The 12,971-nt window shown below is 47.5% G+C and overlaps 1 protein-coding gene across 2 annotated transcripts in view; it reads left to right on the top strand.

Annotated features, from left to right (window-relative positions):
• The window catches only part of MASP1 (mannan-binding lectin serine peptidase 1 (C4/C2 activating component of Ra-reactive factor)), a 76,670-nt gene that overhangs the window by 58,925 nt on the left and 4,774 nt on the right, over positions 1 to 12,971 (top strand). For both annotated transcript variants that reach the window (XM_011961594.1, XM_011961593.1), the window contains exons 11-15: positions 3,900 to 4,037; positions 7,364 to 7,477; positions 8,382 to 8,567; positions 10,387 to 10,454; positions 12,460 to 12,559. In XM_011961594.1, the coding sequence (XP_011816984.1) occupies positions 3,900 to 4,037; positions 7,364 to 7,477; positions 8,382 to 8,567; positions 10,387 to 10,454; positions 12,460 to 12,559 (606 nt within the window). The remainder of the gene's footprint in view (positions 1 to 3,899; positions 4,038 to 7,363; positions 7,478 to 8,381; positions 8,568 to 10,386; positions 10,455 to 12,459; positions 12,560 to 12,971) is intronic.

Raw genomic sequence — 12,971 nt, 5'->3', positions numbered from 1 at the left:
CCCCCTACATGCTGGGCCTGGTGACCAGCTAGGGCATCTCCAGTCCCAATGTGACATTGGATGAGATCATCAGCAGCGGCAAGCAGACCTTGTCAGATGTCCTGCAGTATGTCAAGTTACACGTGGTGCCACACGCTGAGTGCAGAATCAGCTACGAGTCCTGCTCAGGAAACTACAGCATCACAGAGAACATGTTCTGTGCCAGCTAGTTTCTAGTGCCAGTTTCACAGGGTTGAAACTGGCATGCAAGACAAGCTTATGTGCATATAGGTCTTATATAGGCAAAAGAAGTTAAATGTAAAAGCAACAGAGATTTAAGTACTGCAGGAACTGAAAGAAGGGGCTATTTCATACAGCTGAAGGGGCTTGGAATAGCTTTGCAGAGGCTTCAAAGGATGCATGGGAGATAGGAGGGAAGGGGCAGAGTGGAAAAAAGCATGAAAGCTTTCAAAGCATGAAAACTGGCCATGGTTAAAGTGAGAGTGGTGGGCATTGAGTGGGAAGAGTTTTTAAAGGCGTACTCTATTTGAACTGTCCTGAAATGAGTGATTCTCTAAGTTTGGGGCATATGAGAATCACCTGGGGTGAAAATGCAGATTGCTGGGTCTCACCCACTGGAAAATTTGAATTCAGCAGATCTGAGGGTGGGCAGCATGGTGTGGAAAGTGGAAGGAGCTGAGCTAGGAAAGCAGTTATGCAACTACTGCAACTGTCCTGATGAGGGATGGTGCAGACCCACCAGCCATAGGGCTGTGACAGTGCAGACAGGACGAGGGGAAGTTTAAATCGATTTAAGTGGTACATTCAGCAGGGCTTGGCCTATAGGCATCTCTTGATAAGTTCAAGCATGAGTGGCATGTGACAGTGAAGTCTCACCGTGGGACGCACTCATGGTTTGCCTTTGTTTTTGGTTTGTACCATAATGAAAATGGCATTCTTTTTACACTATTGAGAATGAAAATAAGAGCATATTTATGCTTTGCACTTTATGGTTTGAAGGGCTGTCGTGTCTCATGTTCTATTACATTTCCAACTTTTGCTTTTCTTTAGATACTTGGACTTTATGTTGTGACACATTGAGGTACTGAGGCATGATGAAGTTACATACAGAGCACTTTGTGACATGGAGTCAGGGAGACACATCACTCTCCTTCTCCCAGGGATTTACCAGCAGCTTAGTGACTGATTTAACATGGGGTTGAAGAAAAGGGAGGCAACAAGGATGTGGTTGATTCAGACATTAGCAGACATCTGCAATAAGAAAGGGGAGAAGGTTAGTGAAGGGTGGATACTTGGGTGCGGTTTCACTGAGTTGGAAGAGTCGGCAGTAAAGAATGGTGAGTTTTAGAGGACAGGGCAGATTGAAAGACACTGATTTGAAGTTCATCAGCACATGGATAGTACGATGGCATAGAGGTAGAGGGCATCATCTACAGGAAATTTACAGATAAGGAAAGGAGACCAAGGCCTGGGGCCGAATGGGTGAAACACCAGCATCACAGAAGTCATGAAGACAAGAGAGGCCCCAAGGAAAAGAAAAAAAAAGGGAAAGGATCAGAAACACAGGGAGAAAAGTGCTTCAGAAACCAAGAAGAGGAGCTGTAAAGAGGGATGAAGTAGTCAACAGCACCCAATGCTGCTAAGAGTCCCAGTGAAGGACTCTGGGAAGGAAGTTCCCCAGGACAGGAGTCAAGTCTCCATTGTCATCCCTGAGGGGTATGCAGGCAGCAGGCTCCATGCATGAGTTTCACGTCTCTAGCACTTCTCTCTTCCTTAGTCCTCTCTCTCTCTCGGTCCTCTCTCTGTACTCCCTCCTTCCTCTCTCTCCAGCCTTCTCAGTCTCCCAGGATGGGCTTTTAGCTCTTTTCTCAGAGGTAGGAAACTGCCCTTGCATCTTCCGTAAGCCTTGTGGTAAAAATTACATGTTCAGTTCTCCATGTTTTCGTTCCTCGAAACCTACAAATTTTTTATTCTTACTATAAAGCCTGATTCTTCAAAATGAAAGTCTGTCTTTCCAGACTTTGGTTTCTGCTTTGCTCTTTCAAGTCAAAGCCTTATCCAGCCTTTGCTTAAAACCATGGATGCTCCAGCTTCAGTGACTTGGGAGCCACAGTGCACAGCAAATTCCTAGGGATGAAAAATGTATCTGATAAGATTCGAAAAATAGTATCCTACTCTGTATGTAGATATCATGGTTGAAGTTCCATTTATGGTCTCAGAGACATTTTATTTCCATCTACTATTTGTAGACCTGTTAAATATTCAAATGGCTGCCTATTTCCAAATTTGTGCAGTACATGGCACTTTCTTCTTCTGAATACAGCTCCAAAGGGGGAGGAAGAATGTGGGAAAGGAGTGTCAACTCGTCTTTTCAGAAGCTTTACTATAGAAGGGAGGAGTAGGACAGACTGTGGAATGAATGGCAAACAGGGAAATGGAAGCTGATTTTTAGTATGAAAAGTCTTGACTGTGTTTTGGAGGCATAGAATAAGGAGAGATGAAAAATACAGGAGAGGGGTGACAATCTCCAAGGCCAGGTCTCCAAGAGTTCAAAAGTTAAGAGATCCAGAGTGAAAAATTAGTTCTGAAGACAACAAAGTTTACAGAAAGAAGAGATGGTGAGGAGGATGGTTTGCATTCAGTGGGATTCCCACTCAGGGAGTTCCCACTCAGTGGGTTCTGAGAGTCTGTTGGGAATGGAGGCAGGACATTAGCTTGGGGAAGCTGGCTGTGGGCATGTAGAATGATGCTGGGAGATGCTGAGGCTGCATCAAGGTTGTGGATGCAGAGCATTTATCTGTGATTTTCTCCAGCCTGGTGACAGCTACAAAGGTAGCAGGTAACTGCCTGGATCCAGGGGCTTGGGTTATGTGTGTTCTGGGAAGCTACATCGTTAAAAGTTTATGGGGCTGGCCGGAGTAAGAAAAGCCCGGAGTTGGGAGTCAGGAGACCTAGACTGATAGTCTTGCCACTAACTCATGGAATACCTTTTGGCAAGTCAATTTCCTTCTCCAGGCCTCGGTTTCTTTAGCTGAATGATAAGAGGGATAGACCAGATGGCCTCCAAGGGCTATTCAGGGGCTATTCAGTTGTAAAGTGTGTATGTGGGAGCGTGTCTGTCAATTCAAGCCAGTGGAAAACGGGATGGAGCAGGCAGACACTGTGGTGGTGAGGATCTTCAGCTCCACAAGGCCCTGAGGAAGGGCTTCTCTCAGGAGACAAGATTCCTGTGGATGGAGCATAATGATTCTTTATTAGCTGTGACTCTTTCATTATTAAGTGACATAAAGCCAACATAAGCAGCTTAAGGGGAAAAAAAGAGAGGTAATTTATAGACACATATAACTGAAAAGGCTGTACCAAAAGGCTTCACGTATAATTAGATCAAAGGGCTCAACTGTTAGGGTGCAATCTGTCTCTCTCTTTGCCCCTCAACTGTCAGCTCCACTTTTCTTCATCAGTCTCAGTAGACTCTTAATGAAATGATTGTTGGCAGATCTGGGCTTATGGTTAATAGCTTGGCAACTCCAGTAGGGAATGACTTTCTCTTCTCTAATATGTTTAGCAAAATTCTCAAGTAAGGCTTTCATTGGTCCAGCCAAGGTCACATTCCCATCTCTGAGCAATTGCTGTGACCAGAAAGTGCATGGTTTTGATCAGTCACATTCCTGTCCCTGAAACCAGAGGTGAGATCAATCCAACTCTAGCTGCATAGACTAAGAATGGGGAAAGTGCAGACTCCAAAGAAAGATTGGGATGCTATTATCAGGAAGGTCAATTAATGCTGGAGGAGCAAAAATAATAGATGTTCCTAACAGGGTGATGAGTTGGGAGCTCTGGCAGTGGGCAAGATAGAGTCCAGAGTCTGATCTGTCTCTCCCTCCCTCCCTTGGATGCAGTGTGTGGGCTCCCCAAGTTCTCCCGGAAGCTGATGGCCAGGATCTTCAATGGACGCCCAGCCCAGAAGGGTACCACTCCCTGGATTGCCATGCTGTCACACCTGAATGGGCAGCCTTTCTGCGGGGGCTCCCTTCTAGGTAAGGAGAAGGTGGAAGAAGTGGAAGCTAAGGAACTGAACCCCCTCCTTAGAGACTGACCAAGGTTTCTTCATTGCAAATCATTGTGCACACTAGCGTCAGGGTACAGGGTGCAGTATGGTAGAAAGAATTCTCGACTAGACTGGATCCTGGTCTGTCTCTGGCACTGGGAAGGACAAAGTCAGGGAGTCTCTCAACCATGAATAACAGTACATGGGGGTCAAGGACAGGGCATGGCAGGGCTGTGAGGTCAGGGAGAGTCAGGAAACTCACCCTTGGGGATCAGGAAAGGTCGATTTACAAAGACCTCGAATGCTATGCTTAGGAATTTCTATCTTGTCTTGAATGCTGCTTAGGTTGATAAGTATGTTCTGGAAAGTTCTCTCCAGAGGCAGCATTGATAAAAAGGAGGGTGAAACTCGAGGCCAGGAAATCAGTGAGGCATCCATTGTAGTGGCAGGGAGAGAAGGCATAGCCTCAGAATAAGAACAGGGTATGAGGGATGGAAACAAGGAGGCAGATTCAATAACACTGGGAAATAGGACTGTCACCTTGGTAATGGAATGTGGGTGGGAGTGGAAGCAAGAGTGAGAACAGCTGATGGCTCTCCCTGCCACAGTTTGGTCCGGGCAATCTAAGGTCTGTTCCAGTTCTGATGTCAAAAGAAAGCTGAATAGCAATCTAGGCTATCTAGGCCACTTCTGCATCAGATCCCACCACCAAGGAAGAAGGCCTGGCTTGGCCCATCTCTGCACGGGCGGCTCCCAGGGCATGGGAGCTCCCAGATGGGCATGCCTCTCACTCAGCCTCACCCTCCTCCAGATCCAACCAGGGTGGACAGCTCTGGGGCAGGGATCCCTTTGGCAAGGCACCAGGCCTGGGCTAGAGCTGCAGCCAAAGCACCAGGGCTACAGAAAACCCTACTCTGCAAGGAATTTATCCTTAAATTCTCACAGGCCCAAAGATGAATGGTCTCACTCAAAGGAGTCCCCCAGAGAAGCAAAGAGAGTGAGGGAAGGTATTGAAGGGTCAGAAAGGACTGAGGGCAGTGCAGGGGAGCGGAGTCGGGGAGAGGACCAAGGGAGAGAAGGGAAGGACTGAGGGCAGTGCAGGGGAGCGGAGTCGGGGAGAGGACCAAGAGAGAGAAGGGAAGGGAAACGGAGGACCAGAATTGGAAAGACAACAATGGAGAGGACAGAGAGAGACAGAGAACACTGACAGATAGCTGGAAAATAACACAGAGGATTGAAGACAGTACAGAGAAAAATGAAAGGGAACAATCCAACAAGAGGAAGAGGTACTGGCAGGGCACAAGATACCCAGGAGAGAAGAAGCCAGGAAAGGAGGGACCTGAAGGGAAGTTGGAGAGAAGCAGAGTGGTGTGGAGGACGAGCTGCCAGTGAGGGGGAAAGAGGGAAGACTTTGCTTCACCAGACAGCTCTGATTTTGTTAGGGGGCAAATAAGAGAGATGGATTGTGTGCACCTAATTTTAAGAATGAATTCGTTTTCTTAAACTTTGATTTTTTTTTAATTTTTTTTATTTTTATTTTTTTTTGAGACAGTCTCACTCTGTCACCAGGATGGAGTACAGTGGCGCAATCTCGGCTCACTGCAACCTCCACCTCCCGGGTTCAAGCCATTCTCCTGCCACAGCCTCCCGAGTAGCTAGGACAAACCTTGAATTTTTGAGTCCACTAATGTCCACCATGTATTGTTATTCGTTGTGTGTTTATTCCCTATGACTATAACTTATGTTCGAAAAATGTTTGATGTTCACTTCTCTACCCCCAGCCAAGCTGGAATGCCCTCACACTTCGTACTCCCTGCAACAACTCTGATCTGTCATTTCTGCCTCCCTCCTATCATTCAGTCTTAAAGAGCAAGGGAGGGATAGGAGAGGGCAGAAGAAACAGGAAAGTAGCTGAGGGACAGAGGAAGGGGAAAATACCTTGTTAATGCCCACACTGATGCCTGGGTAGCGGGATCTGCAGAGCTGGGAGGCCGAGCTGTATCTCTGAACTGGCCAGTGCACACCCCTGAGTTCATCTAAACAGCCCAGAGTCCCACACCAAGGCAGGCTCTCCTAACCTGGGTACCCCGGCCCACCTGATCCACCTGGAAAATCTGGTCTTGGACATGGGCAGAGATCAAAAAATGGCCCAGAGCAGAGAAGAGTGACTTAAGTGGAGCCCTGGCCAGGACCCAGGAGCACATAGCTGCTTCTGAGAGGACAAAGTGGAGCCTGGAACCTGCTCTGGGACTAAGCATTTCTGCCCTCGACCCTGAACTTTGACCTGATACTCAGCCTCCCCCACCCCCATGTTCTAGAGCTTTTCTTTCTGCTTGGCTCATCCTGATATGTCTCTGGGCTCAGCTACTTATGGGCTTGTCATCTGCTCCACATAAGAGGTGAATGGAAGCCTGACCCTCCGTTAAATGAAGGGCAAATGCCTGTCCATCCACAGAAAGATGCCAGCTGAGACACAGGAAATGCACTAAGCTGACTATCAAGAGCCCTGGGGTCTGGCCCTGGCCCTGACCCTGAAACCAACCTGCTGGGTGCCCCTGAACGTCTTTGCTTTCTCCAGGCCTCAGGGTTCCTGTCTATATAATGAAAGGTCTAGATCAGAGCAGTGATTCTCCACCCCAGCAGCAATAGAATTCACTAAGGAAATGTTTAAAACATTATCTGTGCCTGGGCTCCACCCCCATGACATAAATGGTCTAAATATAGGTGCAGACACTGATTTACTCTATTTTCATTCTCCAGGTAATTCTAATGTGCAGCCGGTGTAGCTAGCTTCTGATTCATCCATTTTAAACTTTAATGTGCATACAAATTACTGGGGAGTCTTGTTAAAATGAAAATTCTGATTCAGTGGATCCGAGGTGGGGCCGGCCTAAGAGTCTTCATTTCTAAGAAGTTTCCAGGTGATGCTAATGTTGCTGGTCCAGGGAACACACTTTGAGAAGCAAGGCCTGAGAAGGCAGCCAGTTGACCACAGGCTTTCTGTGCACCCACCTTGGGCTCTCTGGCTCTCACCAATGCCACAGGCTTAAAGGATCCCTGAAATCCTGTTTACAATGTTCAGTCCTGGCCTCGGTTGGAAAAGGCAGGTAAAAATCACAGGTTTAAATCCCCATATCTTCAGATTAGGATCATATGAGCATTTGAGTTGGGGGCCATAAAATACAATGGAGAGAAGCACAGCCATTTTCAAGGTCTTGAGGGGTCTCCTGGAGTAGTCTGAAGATCCTCAGCTCAAGACAGAGGGAGGTAAGACCGGACAGTGCAGGACGATGGCACGTGTGTTCTATTCCCCAGGCTCCAGCTGGATTGTGACCGCTGCACACTGCCTCCACCAGTCGCTCAATCCGGAAGATCCGAGCCTACACAACTCAGACTTGCTCAGCCCTTCTGACTTCAAAATCATCCTGGGTGAGTGAGTGAGGAGCAAGCTGACTCCTGAAACCAGCTGTGGTTCTGGGAATGGGATGACCAACTGGCCCTTTACAAAGAGTGTCTGCTCACTCACTCACTCACTCATTTGTCAGGGCAGGACACCTGGGATGGAGGTCCAGGAACCTGAGTCCAAGTGCAAAATATGATTCTCCAGACACATGACCATAAGCAAGGCATTGAAGTCTATGCTTCAGTTTCACAACGATAAAATGAGGAGGCCAGTCTAGATAATTTCCAAAGACCTGTTAGGTTTCTGTGAACCTCTGGTTTCAAGTGGATCATACATATACAATCCAGACTTCCCCTCTTGTTTATAAAATCAGACTACCAGCTGATTCGGTTCACATCCACACATATTTATCTACTGACACTATGCCAGGATCTAAGGACACAGTATAATCAAGACCTAGTTTCTGCCCACAGGGAGCTTACAGTCTAATAAAGGAATAAGATATGAGCACAGAGACCTCTAATGGAAAGTAGCAAGCAGTAAGTATTGTAGAAGAAGAGCAGATAAAGTGCCATGGGAGTTCAGAGGGGAAAGACTTCTAACCCAAGAGTCGAGAGGCTACATGGAGGAGGTCATGTTTGACCCAGGCACTGAAGATGATGATATGGATTGAACATGTAGCAGCAGGCATCAGAACAAGCATTACAAGGCAACAGCATCAGTTCCTGAAAAAGGACAGAGGTGGGAACCCATAAAGTATGTAGAGAATGACCAACAGGGTGGGATGTCTGGGAAAGGTGGGTGAAGGCAGTGAAAGGGTTAAGGCTAGAAGCATGGGCTGGATGGGGCTGGGGTGGGAGCTGACAGGGAACAAGGTGTGAACTTATCCCCCATTTGCCCCCATGCCCCACATGTCTTCTTCTTGCCCAGGCAAGCATTGGAGGCTCCGGTCAGATGAAAATGAACAGCATCTCGGCGTCAAACACATCACTCTCCACCCCCAGTATGACCCCAGCACATTCGAGAATGACGTGGCTCTGGTGGAGCTGTTGGAGAGCCCAGTGCTGAATGCCTTCGTGATGCCCATCTGTCTGCCCGAGGGACCCCAGCAGGAAGGTACCTTCCCCCACCTCCACCTCTGCAGGGCAGCTGGTGCCTCCACAGGGAGTCCGTCTTCGTGTTGGTGAAGCTCTGGTGCCAATTAAGTCAGCTGATAGTGTCTGCATGACTCACCAGCTGCTTCCCCTCAAACAGCCAAGTCAGAACTGGGTCCAAGGCAGCAAAAGTTGTGAGAAGCACATAGTAAACAGTCAGACCTAAGGGTCCAGATAGAAAAACAAAAACTAGACTAGTTATCGTAACAGAGAGAATTTAATATAGGGCACTGGAGGATTGGAGAAGTAAAAGGGAAGAGCTGAGATCATAGAAATGGCACCTGCAGAAAGAAACCACCAGCCCTAGGGCGGGGGAAACATAGGTAAGAACCTGGAGTTAGAAACGAGAAGCTTGGAAAGCGGGCCCTATGGGGCCAGAACCTGAACTTCTGCAGCAGAGTCTAATGTGCTAAGGAAAACAGCTGGAAACAATGGCCACTACTGGAGTGAAAAACCACTGCTAGGGCTGATGCCAACAGCCACAGCAAGTCTTCCTGCCTTTCTGAAAGTGCCCCCCTGTTTTCAGGAAACCAGCTAGCAAAGTAGAACTGCCCACTTCAGAGAGTCATCCCTAGTGCCACAAAGCAGAGTATAGAAAGGAAAGTCTCGAGCTGGGGGACAATGGCTTAATACTCAGCACAGGCTCAAACCCCACTGCGACCATTTCCCAGTTGGGTGATCTTGAGGAAGTTATTTAACTTCATTAAGCCTCAATCCCCTTACCTCTAAACCAGAGATGCTATCCCATGTGGTGGCTGTGATATTTCCATGTTTGAGATAATACTTAAACATAGGCGACCCATGCCAGCTGGCTTCCTTTTCATTCAATTTCCATGGTGCCCCATCATAGTTCACTTCCTTTAGCTCAAAAAGAAAATGGCTGAGATGTCATCTGAGGAGTATTTAGCGGAACTGAACCAACAGGAAAGGCACAGAGGTAGCTAGTTTTGACTCATTGGGTGCCATGTGCCTACCATGTGCCAGGTGCTTTATGTTCATTAACTTATTTATGAACCATGCAAGCCTTGCAAGGTGGCATTGTAGCCTCATTTACAAACGAGAAAACGAAAGGTCAGCAAGGTGAGGTGACTCATCCGAGATGCAACTTGTATGAAACAGATCTGGGGATATAGTACAGGTTTTCTGACTTTAGGCCTAACACTATTTTCAGTATCCAGGCTCTTTTTCAAACAGGAAAATAATGGCTCTGTCAGTGCTCAACCCACTTCCATCTTGCCCCCCAGACTTACCAACTTCATAGACTTCTAGAATGTCAAGTCTGAAAGGGGTTTTAGAGAATACCAGTCCAGCCTCCTCACTTTATGGACAGGAAAACCGAGGCTTAGAAGGGGAGCAGAGAGGAGGGCTTGCTAAAGGCAGCATAGCATATAGTGGACTAGGCTGGCTTTTGTATTTATTCGCCATTCTTGATTGAGCACCTCCTATGTGCCAGCATTGTTATAGGCATTGTGATATAGCAGTGACCAAGAACAAGATTATGCTCTCATGGACCCTAAGTTTCAGATGGTTGAGGGTGGGACACAATAGAAAACTAAACAAGTAAACCAGTAACACATCATAGAAAACAGTGACCCTAGCTCTGCTGCAGGTAACCTCTAGCCCAGCTGCCTTTCACACGTTCCTCCCCACCATGCCACCTTTCTCTGAGAAGAACAATCCAGTCTTTCCTCCGCAGACAGAGGATGATGGAGCTGTAAGCTGCACCCCTCCAAACACCCCCAAATAGCCTCTCTGTTCTCACAGTATCTTCTCTCCTTCAGGAGCCATGGTCATCGTCAGTGGCTGGGGGAAGCAGTTCTTGCAAAGGTTCCCAGAGACCCTGATGGAGGTGAAGTTCATTTTATGACCCACAGACAGTGACACCTCAGCTCTGCACTGGGCCTTCCTGCTCCATATTGTTCCCTTAGGGATTTCGAGGCTTGGGTGGGGGTTAGTGAGAAGGAAACTAGGAGGCCAGAGCCACCTCCACAGTTCAATGGGACTTTGAACCCCAGAAAGCTTGATTTGTTTGTTCTACGTGTCGTGGACTCTAGCCTCCAAACACTGTTAGGTTTTCCTGGTAGCTTATTAAAGGCTGAGCTTATGAAAATTATCCCAGAAAGCAGCAAGTTTAGACACCCCTATGGATGACAATCCAGCTGTGCACCGTGAGAACTGCACACCAAATTGGCCAGAATGAGCCAGGCTCTTGAGAACCACAGTCCTTGCGGTAACGAACCTGACAGTTACACTTAGAAGTTCATATTCCACTCATTTCAGGAAAAAAAAACAAAAACAAAAAAAAACACCGAACTAAAAGTAGGGAACCACGGTTTCAAGTCTTGCTTGGCTCCTACTAACTTGCTGGGTCATCTGAAGCAAGACATTTTGCCTCTCTAGACCGTAAGATACTATTTCCAACTGCAAAGTTATGGGGCAGCACGAGCTGCCCTCAAAGAGCTGCTTGGCTCTGATATCACCGGGGCCTATGACTGACACGGCTAGTCTCTAAATTCTTCCACATATATTATTTTGACATACTTTAAGATTTGGGATTTACAACAACCATTCACCCCTTCATTCACTAGCTCCCGGGGGTCTATTTGGTGTTTCCTTGGTACCAGATGCAGTACTAGCTACTAGCTGGCTGGGGTAAAAGGATAGAGCTGGTCTCTGGCCCCCTTGGGCTTATGGTCAAGTGGGATGGACAGAAAGTAGTTCTGGATGTGATAAAGGTGGAGAAAGAGAAGTGTCGGACGCTCCAGAACACATGAAAGAGAACCTGATCTCATCTCAGGGGTTCGGGAAGCATTCCCAAAGGAAGTGATGCTGAAACGATACCTGAACAATGAATCCGGTGCTCAACAGGAGCTGAGGACCTGTCCTGAGGACCAGCTTGCCTGGCTTCCTCTCCCCTTATCCAGGGAAGGCCATGGCCCAAGAGGGATCTGAATGGCCTTTGGCTTCCTCCCAGCAAGGGCAATAGGAGTTGTCCATTTAGATAATATGGCCCATTCAGTTCTTGATTTGACTGAAAGAGAATCATATGTTTCCTCTTTTTCTTCCAGACATCTACTCAACAGTTACCCCCATGCTGGATCAAGGGCCATAATGGCCACAAGGCCTTATTTTTCTGTATCAGTTTTGCTGCAGTGCAAAATATACGTATTTTTTTCTAGGTATCTACTAAACTTCAAGCAATGTAAGAGAGAAATGCATAAAATACGGATCCAGCATCTAGACAGATGCTCATACTGTGGTGAAGGAGGACAACATAAGAAAGTGCTTGCTCCGAAGCCAGCAGTGATAACTCCACAGTAACTAATATGTATACAGTGTGTGCAGTTTACAAAGCACTTGTTCATGCCTTTCTTCCTTGTACAGTGATTAGTATATCAAGTACTGCAACTTCCATTTTTCAGATGAGGAAACAGAGCCTCAGAGTCTGAAAAACAATGAGTAAGCCACATGTTCTAGGTCCTACGGTAGGGATGAGAGAAAAGAAAACTGACCATCATTTATGGATACATTGTCCTATTGACTAATACATCTCCTAGGCAAGTATTATTATCTCTATCTTAGTGATGAGAAATCTGAGCACCAGAGAGGGCACATTACTTGCCCAAGTTCACACAGCCAAGGTCTGCATAGTCGAGACTGCCCTAGAACACGGGCCTCCTGATTCTCCACTCAATTGTTCCTTCACCTGTAGCACGGGGCAGTCTCTTAGACCAAGTCTAAGGTAGACACAGGTCGATCCAGGTATGGAGTGGAGAGGAGCTGGCTTCAGGAGTGTTAGAACAGCAGAGGCTCCTCAGCCAGGGGTGGAGACCAATAACAGCTTTGTGTTCTAGATTGAAATCCCGATTGTTGACCACGGCACCTGCCAGAAGGCTTATGCCCCACTGAAGAAGAAAGTGACCAGGGACATGATCTGTGCTGGGGAGAAGGAAGGTGGGTTAAGAGGCTGGCAAACAACAGGGGCGTTGCCAGCCAGGGAATGGTGCAGAGCCAGCAAGGAAGCACAGAGGCCTCCCAGCCTGGTGGGCTGCCAGTGTGGGGGTGCAGGGGACTGGAGGAAGGCATGGGAGGAGGGATTCCACAGGAGAAGATGCATTGGAGAAAAGATATCTACAGGATGTTCATCATTTCCTTCCCAAGTCCAGTGTTTCCCTTAAGAAAGGCCTTGACCGGGTGCGACGGTTCTTGACTGTAATCCCAGCACTTTGGGAGGCCGAGGCGGGCGGATCACCTGAGATTGGGAGTTCGAGCCCAGCCTTGCTAACATGGCAAAACCCCATCTCTACTAAAAATACAAAAATTAGCCGGGCGCAGTGGCAGGTGCCTGTAGTCCCAGCTACTCAGG

The sequence above is a fragment of the Colobus angolensis genome, unplaced genomic scaffold (genome assembly GCF_000951035.1).
Source record: "Colobus angolensis palliatus isolate OR3802 unplaced genomic scaffold, Cang.pa_1.0 Scaffold56, whole genome shotgun sequence".
Taxonomy (NCBI): domain Eukaryota; kingdom Metazoa; phylum Chordata; class Mammalia; order Primates; family Cercopithecidae; genus Colobus; species Colobus angolensis.
This window is presented reverse-complemented; position numbering and strand designations above follow the sequence as displayed.